This window comes from Apium graveolens, unplaced genomic scaffold, assembly GCF_009905375.1.
Source record: "Apium graveolens cultivar Ventura unplaced genomic scaffold, ASM990537v1 ctg1992, whole genome shotgun sequence".
NCBI lineage: Eukaryota > Viridiplantae > Streptophyta > Magnoliopsida > Apiales > Apiaceae > Apium > Apium graveolens.
The window spans coordinates 35,009-50,163 of record NW_027417482.1 but is presented as its reverse complement, the minus strand read 5'-3'; the positions used below and the strand labels follow the sequence as shown (position 1 = coordinate 50,163).

Genomic DNA, 15,155 nt, shown 5'->3' with positions numbered 1-15,155 from the left:
ACTAAACAAAATTATACTATTAATCCAATTTTAAAAAGAAATATTAAAAGAACTACATATAGTTAGTTGAATTTGAAGAATCAGGCTAAAATAAAATAATAAATATTATTGATCCTGATAAAAATAATATATTATTGAACCGTATTATATGAATATAAAAATTTGAAAAGAAACTTGTGGGGTCGATATAATGTCATCAAACTAAAATAAAATAATACATATTATTCATTCGGTCTAAAATAAAATAATAATAACCCCGGGCTAAAATAAAATTAAACAAAATATTAAGTATAATTACTTGAATTTGGTTGATATAATGGGCCTCAAACTAACATAATTTTTTTGTCATTGATACATAAAATTTTACCAATGATTCGGGTTTAAACTTATTAAACTAACGTAAATATGAATATAGTTAATTGAATTTGGTAAGTTAACAGACTAATGACAATTCATATAATATTGATCTCAACTAAAATTTACATTTTAATAAAATATAATAATCTTTAAGAAACACACCTATAAATATTAATAAAAATAAAAATTTTAATCCTTACATATTTTTTAAAACTGTAGTATAAGTAACTTATACACCTGTGTATATTAATAACTATTATCAAATCATATTATTAAAATTTCAAATAAATAAATTTCATAACTTAAAATTTTTTACTTCATATTAAATTCAAATAAATTATGTAATATTAAAAATAATCTGCGTATCGTACGGGTTTTAGGGCTAGTATATATACATATATACATATATATATATATATTAAAATATTTAAAAGTAATTAAACCACACAAGGAAAAGTATAAATATAATTGGTATCGGAGTGTAGAATTATTTACAACTAGTGTATTGTTACCGTAGAAATTAGGGTGTTCGATGTTTGGTTGAAGAGTAAAATGAAATTAAACCGTAAGTAATAATTTTTCAAGATTTCTACCGGCAGCTAAATCCTTGGGAAGAAACCCAACCAAATCCACGCACGGATTGATCGCACAAGTTCCCCAACCATAATAGAAAGTGACTGTGTTTTTTTTTTTGTTGACCAACTTAATTTTACATAAATGAATTATACATTTATATTCAAAAAAAAATAATCATCGTACATTTTCTTTTACAGTTTAAATTTTTTTATCGTATGTTGAATAATATAATACTTGTTATTATAAGTACTTCATAAGTCACTGCTCCCCTAATGAAAAATAAAAACCTCAGCAGTTAATTTTGTAATTAAGGATTATATAAAATTCATACAGCTGAGACATAAAACCAGAAGCTAACTTATCTTTGACAACCAAAACCAAAATCCTATTAACAATCTTTCAAGCAAAATTTTTAGAGGAGCAGAACCAGATTTACGTGTGAATTGGAAGGCGTGTAAGGTACAAAAACCACATCTAAAATTCACATATTTGAGTGGTTGATATGAAATTCATTCTAGTCATCTACTCAAAAGGAGGTTTTTTAGAGGCATTAGCAGAGGGACAATGATTTGTTTTATTTGTGAAAAACCGGCACTGGCTGCTCCATTAGGCAAAGCTTGGTGATCACACACTTGTCTCTATTCTCTGCCTTTGGCTTCTCGTTAGGCAACCGGAATGCCCAACAATCATTCTCCTTTTCTTCTTCCATTGCACTAGCCCTTCTACACTGGGTTTATATAAACGTACAATACGAGAGTCCGTGAATAGTCACATTTCTTCATTCACATACAGATTCAACTAGTGCTTTACTTACTCGTTTCAATAAATGGTAACTACTACTGCTTGCTTGGCTCCGATTATGTTCTCAGGTAAGGTCCTGCGTCCTGGTATTCTACAACCCAAGACTGAGTTGTCCGAGTCATCGACTAGGACTCCTTTCTCAGCTGTTGCCCCATACCGCAAGTTTGATCAGCTTCCGGTTATCTCCAGAATTAAAACTCAGAAGTACCTCGAAACCATATTCGAAGAAGAAACAACTTGCTGCACATCAAGAATCACTTTATAATAGAATGAGACTACACCTGATACTAGCAACATGCTTGACCTAGTATTTATCATAGTTCATGTACAAATATGTATTAGACTTTCTTGAATCTGTATTTAATACAAGCAGTGCAGATGCTGTGAGTTTCATTTTGCATTACTTGTATCCTATATTATCTAGTCTGACATTGTACAACCGCATAAGTGACATGATTTTTGTCTTAAGATTCTCACATCTTTATACAACACTGAATAAGATTCCTTATCAGTTCAGTATTAATACTATGAGATGTGTAGTTCTGTCAGCTTCATACACATCCGAAGTTGAAAATTTTGGAGGGAACAAAAACAATTGTACGAAGGGCAGCATATCATCAATGCATAGTAAAAATAGTCTTAATAACCGAAACGGTAATAATATTTTAGCTTGGGTTTTACTTAACCTCGCTCCCTGAGTTTTACTTGAGCCTCTCGCCCCTCCCTGAAAAGATAATAACTCGACAGGGAATTCAGCTTAGCATTAATCACACCAATGAATACACACTCACACACATACACGCAAAATGAAAGGAAATTGCTACCAAAATTCATTACATTCCCAGTAACATGAATACCTAACTTCCTTCTTACACTGGTCATGCCGTAGATAGGAGGCAACTACAATATCATATTATATATCAACTATATAGAGAGCAATAACGCGTGAAAGAAGAAGCAAACCACACTAAAGACAACAAAATGATAATGCAATGCATCACCATTCATCAGTTCGCAGTTGAGCAATTATGGACATCTCCAAATCTGACACTCATTATAACTTCAGCGATTGTGATCCACAGATCAAGCTAGCATAGTCTACCTCCAGATCTGTATTTGTCATCTGACTTTGTCAACGGTTATAGCTTATAACCTAAAACAGGGAACATAATTGGAGTGAAAATATTGCATAGGATACGAGTGAAATGTGAAAATAATTTATCACACTATTCTTAATATTTATACAATCTCTAAAACAACTTAACAATTGTCTCTAACTTTACAATTACAATTTTGAGACAGTAAGAAATCTCTTGTGCTACACAAGTACTGACATATGAACAACTAATCCTAACAATAAGTATATCTGATTAGCAGTAAACATTATGTAATATTTATATTTAGCAGAAAGAAAAAAAAGAGAAACTTAGCTCCAATTTCAGAAGAAACGGGATATACTTTCCTAAAAGAAAAGAACTTGTAGGAAGACAACACACGCATAATCAAATTTCTAAATATGCATTCAATATATCGCCTTAATCAAATTTAAATTTTTTTAGAAAAATAAAATTAAAATACAATATTAAATACCAACCAGAAAACCCCTGCCATTAGGAGCTTTACATCTAACCTAAAATACTATTTAGAACGACTAACAAAACCATGCGGTCTAAGTGAAAGTTAGCTTATCAATGATTCCTAAATGTCAGTTAATTTACTATGATATATCAGCCCATTTTTTATGGTTACGTCTGCTTACTTCAGTATCGTTTCAGTAATTATATCTGAAGTTTCATCAGGCATCAGATATCCTAAATTATCCTTTGCCAATTCACAATATGAAGTTTCCTACTTCATATCAATGCAAACAAATAAATTTACAGCAGCTACTGATATAAACATGTTAATGCTTAGCATGACCAGACACAATCGATCTTTGTAGAAATCATTGACTGTACACGTGGTTACCTATAGGCAATGCCCAGTTTAACCAGAAAGTTTATATTCATAAATTTCAAAGCCAACAAAGTTTATATCTTCAAGAAACATCATATTTTCCACCCATTCATGGACACCTTGCATTTCATGGGCCACCCATCAATGCCCTTATCTTCCCTCTAAAGTGACAGCGAAAACTTTATATCTTGAATTTAATACCAAAAGTAGGCGGCGGCACTAGAAGCTAAAATTGATTGAAGACCCCGTAGATGCCGACTCATTTGAAGCCAGTATCATTCCCTCAGAAATCTCATCCAGTGGCACACACATAGGACAAACATACACCTTGTAACTACTATCTTTAAAATATATCTATTTCATCCTTCCTCTTTAAACACTACAGCTTTCGCAGACCCTATAAATATCATCCTCGGAATATTGCTACCCATCCTTCCTCTTCAAACACTAAAGCTTTCTATTTCTCACTTTCAAACACTGTAATTATCTCTTCATCGTCAACTTTACTTCTAAAAGCAACGGTAAATGGCACATTCACGCATAGTAAGGTTTGTTACCGAGGTTGCTCCACCACAAATTGTGTCAGTCATGAGAAACCGAACATCAAAGATATTAGACACGATCAATGAAGACGACAGGGAAATCAGTGTAAATGATTCTCACATGTTCGCAGCTACGAGTTCATCACCAATGTCATCCTCTGCTGCCTCTCCATATAAAAAGATACCAAGTTGTTTTACACAGAAGTTTCAAGGAGCTTTTACAAAATTTGGCAACTGAAAGCAAAGTTCTGAGCCTTCTTAAGATTCTAGTCGACTCTCGCTATGTTCTTACAAATATGAATCTGTTGATTCTCTTAGCCCGCAGAACTTGGTTGAAGTTCTTGCTAAGACAGGATAGAGAATGTAGAGAACAGTACAGGAAAGTGAAATGTTAAGCCGTAGTTTTAATGTTGCAAATATATAATGTTAATAAGAATCTTCAATTACTCTTCTATCAATCAATCAAATATGAGTTTAATACTGAAATATGTATAATATTAATGTTGTCTGATCAATTACAACCAATTTAAACACTTCATGCCCGTGCAATTTTATTGGCCAACTCAAATAAGTGTTATTTAAAGCGAAGTAGTCTCCTTATTAAAGATATGCATGTAGGATTGCATACATATATATATTTACATATGTATCATACCAAGATATGTATATAACTCTCGGCCACAAATGATAATATATATAGACAATATGCACATATGTTCACACTCCAAAATAAAGAATGAAAAGATGCACTTATATTTAGATTTAAAAGTATAATAAGAGAGACAGAGACTCGAACAGAGTCTCTCTGAGAGACCATCAACAACAAAAAAATAGAGAAGAAAAAAAGAATAATATATCCCGAAAAGGTTTAAGATAATCTTTTATAAAGAGTTGATAGTCAATCGCCTAAACATCACGAAATCGGACAAACCAAAGAAGCGATCCATTCATTGAAGTTGGCTCACTTGCTTATTAACTGACCGTGCATTACTAGATACTAGGTTAAAAATATCAATTGACATGGCTGAAATCAACTAAAGACACAACAAAGGAGCATCTAATAGAAAAAAAAGTTGTAAATTGCAGAGCATCACTCGGGCAAATAAAATATTGGAACATAGCAGGCGTGCAAATTAGCAATTCCTATATAAACTTTGGCACAAGCCAAGCCAAGCCAGATATTGCAGGGTAATTTTACTGCTGCTGATTCCGCATGACCATAAATGTCTCGTACAGCTTACATACAAATATAAGAGGCATGATTTTTTTGAGTCCCAAAAACACAAAACCAAGATGTGCGTCCTAGCAGTTTCGAAAGTGAAAACCATTCCAAGTTAATGAAGTAACTAGGCAAGAATAACTTGTATAATGGTAGCATTCAACTGATAGATACAGATTGTCAACAGATAATTTAGCAACTCGGAAGGGTCTTTCGAGGGCAAAAATTAACTTCCTTGGAATTACACATTAGCTGTGCTCTCCTCCGGTGCATTTTTCGTGTCAAGGTCACTGTTTGTTCAAGGTTATACACTTTGTTAATTTGAGTTGACAGAATATTTACCCATCAAATGGACCTGTATACATAAAAACTACTCCCTCTGTCCCAACCATTTCTTTACAGTTTCCTTTTTGGGATGTCTCATCCAATTCTTTACATTTCAAAACTTACCAAAAATAGTCAATAGGTCCCACCACTTTTCCACTTTTTCCTCCCTTTTCACACTACTTTTATTCCACTATCTCCCTTGTATACATTAAAAATTAATGGGTCCCACCACTTCATCCACTTTTCTTCCTCTTTTTCACTACTTTATACATATTTCTTAACCTCCATGCCCAAACCAAATGTAAAGAATTGGCCGGGACGGAGAGAGTACAAAACATCCTGTTTGTAATTCAATTTTCAGTCCAAATTTGTGTGGGGGCTTAAAATAAATTTATAAATAGCCAAAGGAACAAATTTAAAGATATACAGTCCAATGAAGTTAGACTTGATCCTGTAAGATGAATGTTCTGACAAACTTATCTTCTTTTCTTTCCTTTCAATTTTGTTATACTTTATCTTCCTTTTCTATCTGGGAAAAATCATCATATCATTAATAGCTACTTAACATATACTACTGACAACCAAACTCGATTTATCAAAGATATAATTAACAGAACTGAAATAGTTCAGTTAACAATTACCTCCTACATCTACAAAACTGTTCTGGTAGTCGGGACTTCCAGATTATTTGTTAATAGCGCTTTCCCATATGTGATGATCTCATTCCAGCTTTACGCTTCTTGCCTGTTTTGGACTCAACACTCTCCTTCAATTTTGCTAAAGCTATACCAGTGTAGACAAAGAGGCTCAGTACAGCAAATATGTCTTATAAAAACTCTACAGCATTCAGATGGAACATGCATATGGAATTGTCTAGAATCATCACTGATCAATCCAAATGTCAGATGGGTAAAAGTAGATAAATAAAAAAGGGACCGAATTGCACCATGTGTACCTATAATTTAATTATTTTGCTTTTTGGTGGCCAAAATAAAAAGTCAACAATTGTTTGGCTAAATTTATATTTTTTAAGCATGTTAGGGCTTCAAACTACTGTCGTTAAATATGACCAACGTCGTTAGACTTACATTATCTATAATATTTAAGTACTTGACTACTTGGATTGGAATAGTATTTTTACCATTATATTATTACATATTAGTAATATATTACAGTCTATTTTCTACCATTTGCATTGTATCCTTCCAAAACAAACCAATTCCCTCACAGTCTCCATTTTTATATAGTTAAGTTACACTGGTTGTGCAAAATCAAGAAATCCATTACACTTTTGAGATTTTATATATGGGTGTCAACATTGGAGGATATATCTTTCAAATGATAGCCTGGTTTCTAATGATGTTCGGAGAGACACTTTAATCTTGAGGAACTAATAATATACATAGCATTTTTGGCACTTGTTATGTTATTGGTTCTTATTTAATTTTTGCATTCGTCTTTTTATCACCTCTTCATATATAAAAATATGGTAGTAAACCCAATTGAATCCCATAGATTTAAAATAACGTAAATTTATTATACTAGATGGAAAATGATAGCATATGGAGTCGTGTGTAAAAAGCCAAAAACCACCTAAAATAACTATACTTATTAGCTGTATCAACACAACCAAAAAAATTTCGACCCCCGTTCAAATCAGTCCATCCTATTATTTCCACAAACCATTTACCACTTGCACACATGTTAGCAATGAAATTAGAATTTCAGGTTGAACTTGTGTTTAAAATTGAGGTTTAACATTCAGTTTGGGGATAAATCTTATATATACACAATATAGACACAACATAGTCATTACAAACTGTTGTGACCCTTTTACCCTCAGAAAGAAACAGAGGTAACAAGTGTTCAAAAATATAGTTAACATGAAAATTTAGGATTGGCATTAATCAGATGGTGGAAAATGCTAAAGACAGGAAGTTGGCAATTATGACATCCCCGACCTTGGGAATCTCAAACATTAGGAACATTAGAGAAAATTTACCAGAAGCATACATGGAGCGAAGTGGCTCCAATGAATCCGGGGTAACAGAATGACGAGAACAAGAGTTATTATCGGCTTTTCGTAATATCTTCTTGAATCGTCTGTCCTGAAATAAGGTAAATTTAACCCTAATATGATGAGCATACGGAAGATATAATAACTTTGAAATATATTAAAACCGGTAATGGCTTTTACTGGAACTCGTTTGTCAGAAAACTGTCGTTACATTTATTTAATTATCACCAGGAACTGATCCATAGACCATACTCCACATCAAGATACTCGGGAAATAATACCGCTCTTATTGATTTGAATATGAAAATTTAAACACTAATAACTGAAACTTGGATGCAAATATCAATATGGTGCACGAAGGGCAAAGAAGTAATTGGAACCCGTCCCATTTGACTGTTTATTAAAGTAAATCTTTATGTGTTTTGCATATGCTAATTATGCTAATTTACTGAAAACAAGCAATAATAATGGGCTCGCTCTCTCCCTCTCTCTCCTTTCCTCTCCCTCCATCATTCGCCCCCCTCTCCCCCCCTGACCCCTCCCCCCCCCCACCTCCCTCCCTGCTCCGTCCAACATAGTTGATTATTTTCCATACTGGATTTGGTTTCGATGTATTTTCCTAGTTGGATTTGGCTTATAATAGGTTTCTTACATGGGTTCAAATATTAACATAATGTATGTACCAATTAATATTTTCATTTCTTGATCCTCATCACTTCTCTTACATTAATCCTGAGCCCGAAATTTCTCCTCAATGCGACTTGAAGAAATTATTATAATCAACATAGTAATAATAATTAACAATATCATCGTCATTTTGAGAAGTATCACAAAAATCCTCCCATCTTCTCAGCACATATACAATAAAATGAGTGCTACATGAAACAGTGTAGAACAGGTAATCTGTGTGTGTGTGTGTGTGGGAAACGCAACTTGGAACATGTATAGCTAGAACTAGAACACAATCTACCTACATCATCCAAAAAGTACCTCATCATTATGCAGCAACGTAAAGCAGCGTCCTCCCAGTCCTGCTCTTGCTGTTCGACCAGCTCGATGAATAAATGTCTTGATATATGGAGGTGTATCGTAGTTTATAACATTTCGTACGCCCTCAACGTCCATTCCACGAGTCATTGCATCTGATGAAACAAGAACTTGAACTTCACCTGTTCTGAAGGCCTTCAGTGTTTTGCTGTTTGATATATTTAACACACTCGTCAGACTTCATTTGGTCAGATGATGACGAACAGCTACTACAAATAGAAGTTACAAGCAAGTACATAAAATGCACAGAACCAGCTTTTCTAATTAATTAATGAAACTCTGTGTTGGTTATTAAGGTTCTATTGCAGACCATCATATTAGAACTTGAAAAATAATTAAACTTAAATATAGATTCTTTTAATACAAAAAAGGATCTCCGAGAGACTCTTACGGGACCTTTGACTTGCCATTAAAAGAAAGTAATGTCACTTTTTCATGACCTGTAAGGCATAAGTATTTTTTTTATTTACAAGTTAAAATGTGTTTAAATAGTTTGATTGACAATGTATAACTTGTAAACTATAGAAAAACAAATAAATAATTAAATATGGAAAAATACATTTGAAGTCGCATGAGGTTGGTTTAATATTAAATTTGTCAAGTCAATTACAACGTTATAAAATGTCAATGCAATTCCCATTCTGTAGAACATGTCTAGCACTTACGAATTTTAATTATTTTTCTTACATAAAAGACAATACATTCTACAAATAAACCCAATCCCCGAACATATTCTCACCATAGACTGTAACATCTTATCCTGAACGTAGTTTACTGAAGGCAAGAGTTTGACAATTATGGTGAAGTGCTTTGACTTCTTACTTGAAAATCAGAAGTCCGCACAGAACACATTGTAGAGAAAGTGTTGAAAATTGGTCAAGCAAACACGAATTATGTGTGGGATACATATGAAATGTTACATAAATGAAGTAGATCTTTAAACATGGAAATTGTCAGGAACTAGTGAGTTCCAGACCTGATTGAGACTATTTTTGGTATTTTCTGTGTTTTAACAGAGAAATAGAGATAATTGAAGTAGAATCCAGAGAGAAAGAGATAGAATCAAGAGAGATCAGTTAGAGAGAGACGAGAATCTTGAGAAAGAAGACAGGTTTTAGAGAGAGAGACACTAGAGAGAAGAGAGATAGAATTGTGGAACAAGTTCCATTTTCATATATTCATCATGCTTAATTGTGGAACAGTTTTTATAGACCGTCTCCTGTAACTAACTTCTGGAATGAAAAGACAGAATTACAATTACCCTTCCACTAATTACTACTAACACAGTAATAGTACTAATAGCACAGTAAACACTAGTACAGTGCAGATCCTAACAGAAATATGTCCTATTATAGAGCGGTCCATGAAAATATGCACTTGTACATCTTAGGCAAAAAACTATTTTCCTAATGGGTGGGTTTAAGCTTATTTAAATGGAAATTCAGGAAATGACATAGTTGAAGAGCACAAGGACTAAGCATACATGTCAATATCTGCTAAGTTTAGACCCCAAGTTTTATATAGGCATGCTTAAGCATCTCATTAAAACTTAATTCATCAAGCCATCAGACCTTCATATGCATATTGAGTCTTTGCCACAGTCCAGTATTAATTCTGAAGAATATATAGCTTCGATGTATACATACTGCAGTGTATTGAAGGTACCTTCTTACAGCCTGATGTTGAACTCCAGAATACTCCTTGATATTAATATTCATATTGCCAAAAAAATTAAGTAAAGCACATAGTCTATGTGTCGAATCGACAGATGATGTGAAGACAATGCTCTTCTCACCATGCAGAGATTGCAGCAGCGCAACCAGGTACAGGGGTTTACAGTTTGGTTCACATATCTGCATAAAGATGAATGAGTAGACAATATAGAGCAATACAATTCATGAAAAAGCTATGTTGTTACTGAAATCAAAACATGCCCAATGTTAAAAAGGATCCGTATCCCTTATATTGAGGAAGAACAATCATTTGCAGTTGATAAATTCAAAAAGATTAAAGAAGAGAACAGTTTTATAAAACATTTCAATAGCTGATAAAATTTGTAAGTTAAACTAATCAAAATGGTCTTCTTTGCTTTGGGAATACATAGGATAAGGTATTTAAAGGATGATAATTCATAGAGTTCTAAAAAAGGATTTATCAGCTTCATCAGAAATACAGGATAGTTGAGTAAACTATGAGGTAAAGGTCATACCACTTTTAATAATTGCATCTGCTCAGGAAACTGATAACGCATCTGCCCCGATGTCAAGAACAAAGGATGATGAAGCTCAAGCTGAGATAGTTTGCTTGGATCTTGGGTAAGTGTGGCAGATAAAATCATTTTTGCGAGCCTAGGGTAGGGTTTTCCCTTAAATCCCCTCTCTACTCCACTGAAAAAAATTACATGTAGATGTTAACATGAAATGTTATAGGCATTTTCAGATAATATATTCATGTAGATCCCAAGATAAGAGGAAATTCCAGAAGTGCATGCTAATTTTCAAGAATAATATCTCGGAACATTTAATCTGCAGTCTGCTAATTCAACTTTATATGATATTTCTTTCAATAACATAGATCACATCTGAAAATATTTAATTCACCCTACTTTAATTCCAAATTGGCCGGGCCTACGGACTCCTATCAGAATGGAACTAACAAGTATAAAGACATTTAAACTTTAAGACTTTAAGTATCTGTCCTATATTTGCAACTGTAACAATTTCTATCAGAAGTTGCAATATATGAAACCCTATACAATTGCAATTCTGGTATATATGTTTTTTATCGCCAACTTTGAAGATATCAAGTAAACTCATACATGCCGATGCACATAACAGAAAAATATATCAATTTAAGAAGTAAACAGGACATCAAATCACTGTGGACCCATAGAACATTACAGGCAAGTGGCTAGTAACAACATAATGCAACAAGATTTAATCACATAGAGCTTACGTTCTCCTCATAGTCTTTACGGATCCAAAGGCCATCGGAAGAAAATTTTTGGTAAGGGGAAAGAGACTTCCATCATTTGAGCGGGTCAATTGAAGCACAGTAGGCAGCCAAGACTGGTATGCCTCTCTTAATAACCGATCTGTTTCATCTACTACCTGAAATACGTAAACTCTAACTCATGACTAACATTCAGGTAAAAGATATACTCATAAATTCAGCCCTATTTTGGAAAGCACTTGCTACTTTCCCATTTTAAAGGTCAATTTATAATCTAAATACTAAGTGTACAGCATTTAACCATTCACATCAAAGACAAAATATTCATTTTTATAGAAAAATGCAACAAGAATAGAATAGCCTGATATGACAATTGTATCCTGATTGTAGTCTACATGAGCACCTGTAACGTATAACATTTATAAACTGGATTGGACTTCAGAAACCAACTTTACTACGTTAAGAAGAGGCAAGCTTGGATGTAAACTAGTGTACTATGTTAATGTCTCTCAGACAATACATTTTCATGAAAACTCCCAGTTTTGTGAAAATTAAAAATTACAAAAGGTTCTATCAAGAATAGGAGAGTTTTATATCTAAAATTGACCAATTTATAAAAGGTTAACCTCTTTTCTTGGATCAAGTGACAATTAATTTTAAGTGGCAACTATGGTTACTCAACATATGGTGATACTTACAAGATAGCAAAGATGCTCAAGTGTGAAACCCTTGGTATTATTTATATGGTCCATCAGCCTTCCAGGTGTTGCCACTAATATGTCCACTGAACTTTGCAACTCGTCTGAAAAATCTTCTGGATCATAACAGATACCTGCCTCAAGCTTAGGTCTCTTAATAAGTTCTGAAATTTCGTCAGCAATTGAAGATTGGCCAACTGCTAAACCAACTGATAAACCCACTGCAGATGCAATAGTGTTGAAGACTTCTTTAACCTAAGAAAATTGAGATGTTAATATTTCTATTTTTGCTAAATAAAATGAAGTTATTATTTGACCGAATTAAGCAACACTTTGCCAAATATTAATGAATACTAAGTTACAGTAATTTTTCTCTATGCAACTGACAAGACCTGAAACTTTAACCATGATTACAAACAGTAAGCTAATGCTTTCAGTGACAGGCCTTAATTTGCGTTCAGTCATAGTCCTTTTAAACTGTGAGTATTTCTTTCTTGTTAAGAAAAGGGATCTACAGTCCTACGTTAATAAAATAAACTGCATTCAAGGTTTCATAAAGCCCCATCTGTTTATTAGGTAGTAACAGACATGACGTATAACAAATATATGTGTATTATTGTTAGAGAATGGCCCTTTACAGGATCTTATATTCTAAAGGGCCATTCTCTAACAATTATACTATTATTTCAACATCTCTATAAGAGCTTGTATTTTAGCATTATCTTGGGTTTTAGAATTTACTTGATCCCAGAGCATCTATTAGTAATCGTGCAGAGTGCTATGTTCACTGTATCCACATTAGTGCATACAAGAGAAAATTATATACGACTCCAACCAAGTCATACAAGACATTAAAAGAAGAAAATTGCTGTAAAGAAACACACACAACATATGACCTATTAAAAAACTATAAAGATTAGATTTTATGTATTAATCTTCAAACAAGGAAGAATGAGAATATTGTTTAGATTATTACTTTTTGCGAAATTTCACTCTAGGGATGCAGTACGAAAACTTATTAACCTGTAAAGCTAAGTCACGAGTAGGTAACACCACCAAAGCACGAAGATATTTCACAGAACGAGTTGATAGCATTTGCACAAGTGGCAAAGCATAAGCTAGAGTTTTTCCACTGCCTGTAGGTGAATTTATGCATAGGTCCCGCTCAAAAGAACCAGGTCCTATCGTCTCTTGCCAAACTGCAAGTTGTACCGGAAAGAGCGAGACAATTCCACTAGCCTGCAAAGCTTCTGTCAACCTAGTTGAAAATTTTACAATCAAGCCCAGTGTAGAAAGATTCAACATATTTTCCAATTAAACAAGTGCAAATAATGACACCCTGCTCCATGCATTTGTTATCAGGTGCAAAATTAGTTCAGGCTTGTTCTGACAGCATACAGACATCCCACCAGTAAAGGCATATATGTGAATGCATTACAACATTTACCTAAGGTGATTTAGAGAAATGAGTTTAGCGTTTAGAAGTGTTTGCACTTTGAACAAGTCGTTTAAAACGAAGAGAACCTAATTCTTTTAAAAGTGTACTATTCAACTGTGGTAAAACCGACACAGATACTTGTGCAAGTTGAATAACGTACCCTTTCTACTCACTTTGAATATATCAGGAACGTAAAGGTGCATTCCTCTTACAGGGAAAACAAAACATATTAACTTCATACACACGTACAGCTAAAAATATTGGAATTCGCGGGCAAACTAATTTTATACCCATTGTTACAATGCGGAGTAAAAAAATAAGAAGTAACCTTAGACTATCTCCAACCCATTACATCAAAAAAGTGTAAAATTTACACTATTATAGTGTTATAATGTTGGGTTTTAGATGCTCTTAAACCCTATTCATATACATCAATTTCTCCAATTTTCGACAAACACGTATACCCAAATCAGCAATTAAATTACCACCATCACAAGACTTGAATTTACACTCAACGCCAAAACCCAAATCAAGAACTGAGCAAACAAAACATACTAAAATTCATCTAAAACACAAACATAAAAACAGAAAAGCAACAATCTTTACAACAAATTTAACAAAAAGAGCAAAAGGGGTGTGAAAAAACACTACTTGGAATCAATCAAAGGGACTTCATCAAGTAGGCATTTAGAAATAGAATCAACATCTACTGGGCTTCTCATCCATGGCAGCACTGGAATGTTATTATTCTTTTTCTCCTCTTGTTCTTGCTTCATTCTTATACTATGTCTTTCTTCAGTCTTCATCAGTTTGTTTATAAGTATGTGTGTGTGTGTAAAAGTGTGGGAAGTTGCAGGTTGCAGGCTAGAAGGAAGAGAAGGGCGAAGTCTTTGTAGTTGGAGAAGTATTTGGAAATTGGGCCTGTTTAATTTGGGCTTATCCATTGGGCAACAAAAGTTTAAAGTGAGAATTTATCGGCCCAAAACCATACCCCACCCAACTTCAATATTGTACTTTTATGCTATTTGGATGTACACCAAATTTTTAGAGTTTTTGTTAAAAGTTTTTTGTTAGTTTCAACATTACCCTTATACTCCTTATATAAAATAAAGTTATTCCATTTATATTCTACCAACTTTATTATTTTTATACTTTATTTTGTACTTTAACAATAAAATAATATACATAGTATAAGAATGGTGCATGATTTAGTGTACGTGAGTTT

At 33.4% G+C, this 15,155-nt stretch overlaps 1 protein-coding gene across 5 annotated transcripts; it reads right to left on the bottom strand.

Moving 5' to 3' along the window:
- Positions 1 to 1,273: 1,273 nt before the first annotated feature.
- On the bottom strand, positions 1,274 to 14,814 carry LOC141700255 (DEAD-box ATP-dependent RNA helicase 1). Of its 5 annotated transcripts, none has more exons than XM_074504055.1 (10): positions 14,582 to 14,814; positions 13,516 to 13,750; positions 12,493 to 12,747; positions 11,798 to 11,952; positions 11,052 to 11,229; positions 10,508 to 10,695; positions 8,786 to 8,990; positions 7,792 to 7,886; positions 6,420 to 6,561; positions 1,275 to 2,887 (listed from the first exon to the last, which is right to left on the bottom strand). In XM_074504055.1, the coding sequence occupies exons 1-9, from the start codon at positions 14,734 to 14,736 to the stop codon at positions 6,534 to 6,536; spliced, it is 1,494 nt and encodes a 497-aa protein (XP_074360156.1). In that variant the 5' UTR covers positions 14,737 to 14,814; the 3' UTR covers positions 1,275 to 2,887; positions 6,420 to 6,533. The 5 variants fall into 5 exon arrangements, with proteins under 5 accessions (XP_074360158.1, XP_074360159.1, XP_074360156.1 ...); XM_074504054.1 differs by having other exon boundaries at positions 1,276 to 2,887; positions 7,781 to 7,886; positions 14,582 to 14,813; XM_074504057.1 differs by lacking the exon at positions 6,420 to 6,561 and having other exon boundaries at positions 1,274 to 2,887.
- Positions 14,815 to 15,155: the final 341 nt, after the last annotated feature.

What these genes read in the sequence shown, in the direction of transcription:
- LOC141700255 (XM_074504054.1), bottom strand. Translation starts at nt 14,736, where the DNA reads ATGAAGACTGAAGAAAGACATAGTATAAGAATGAAGCAAGAACAAGAG. An exon ending in TTGAGCATCTTTGCTATCTT is followed by an intron (nt 11,953 to 12,492) that starts GTAAGTATCACC and finishes TACGTATTTCAG; the next exon opens with GTAGTAGATGAAACAGATCG. An exon ending in CGTTGCTGCATAATGATGAG is followed by an intron (nt 7,887 to 8,785) that starts GTACTTTTTGGA and finishes ACCTTATTTCAG; the next exon opens with GACAGACGATTCAAGAAGAT.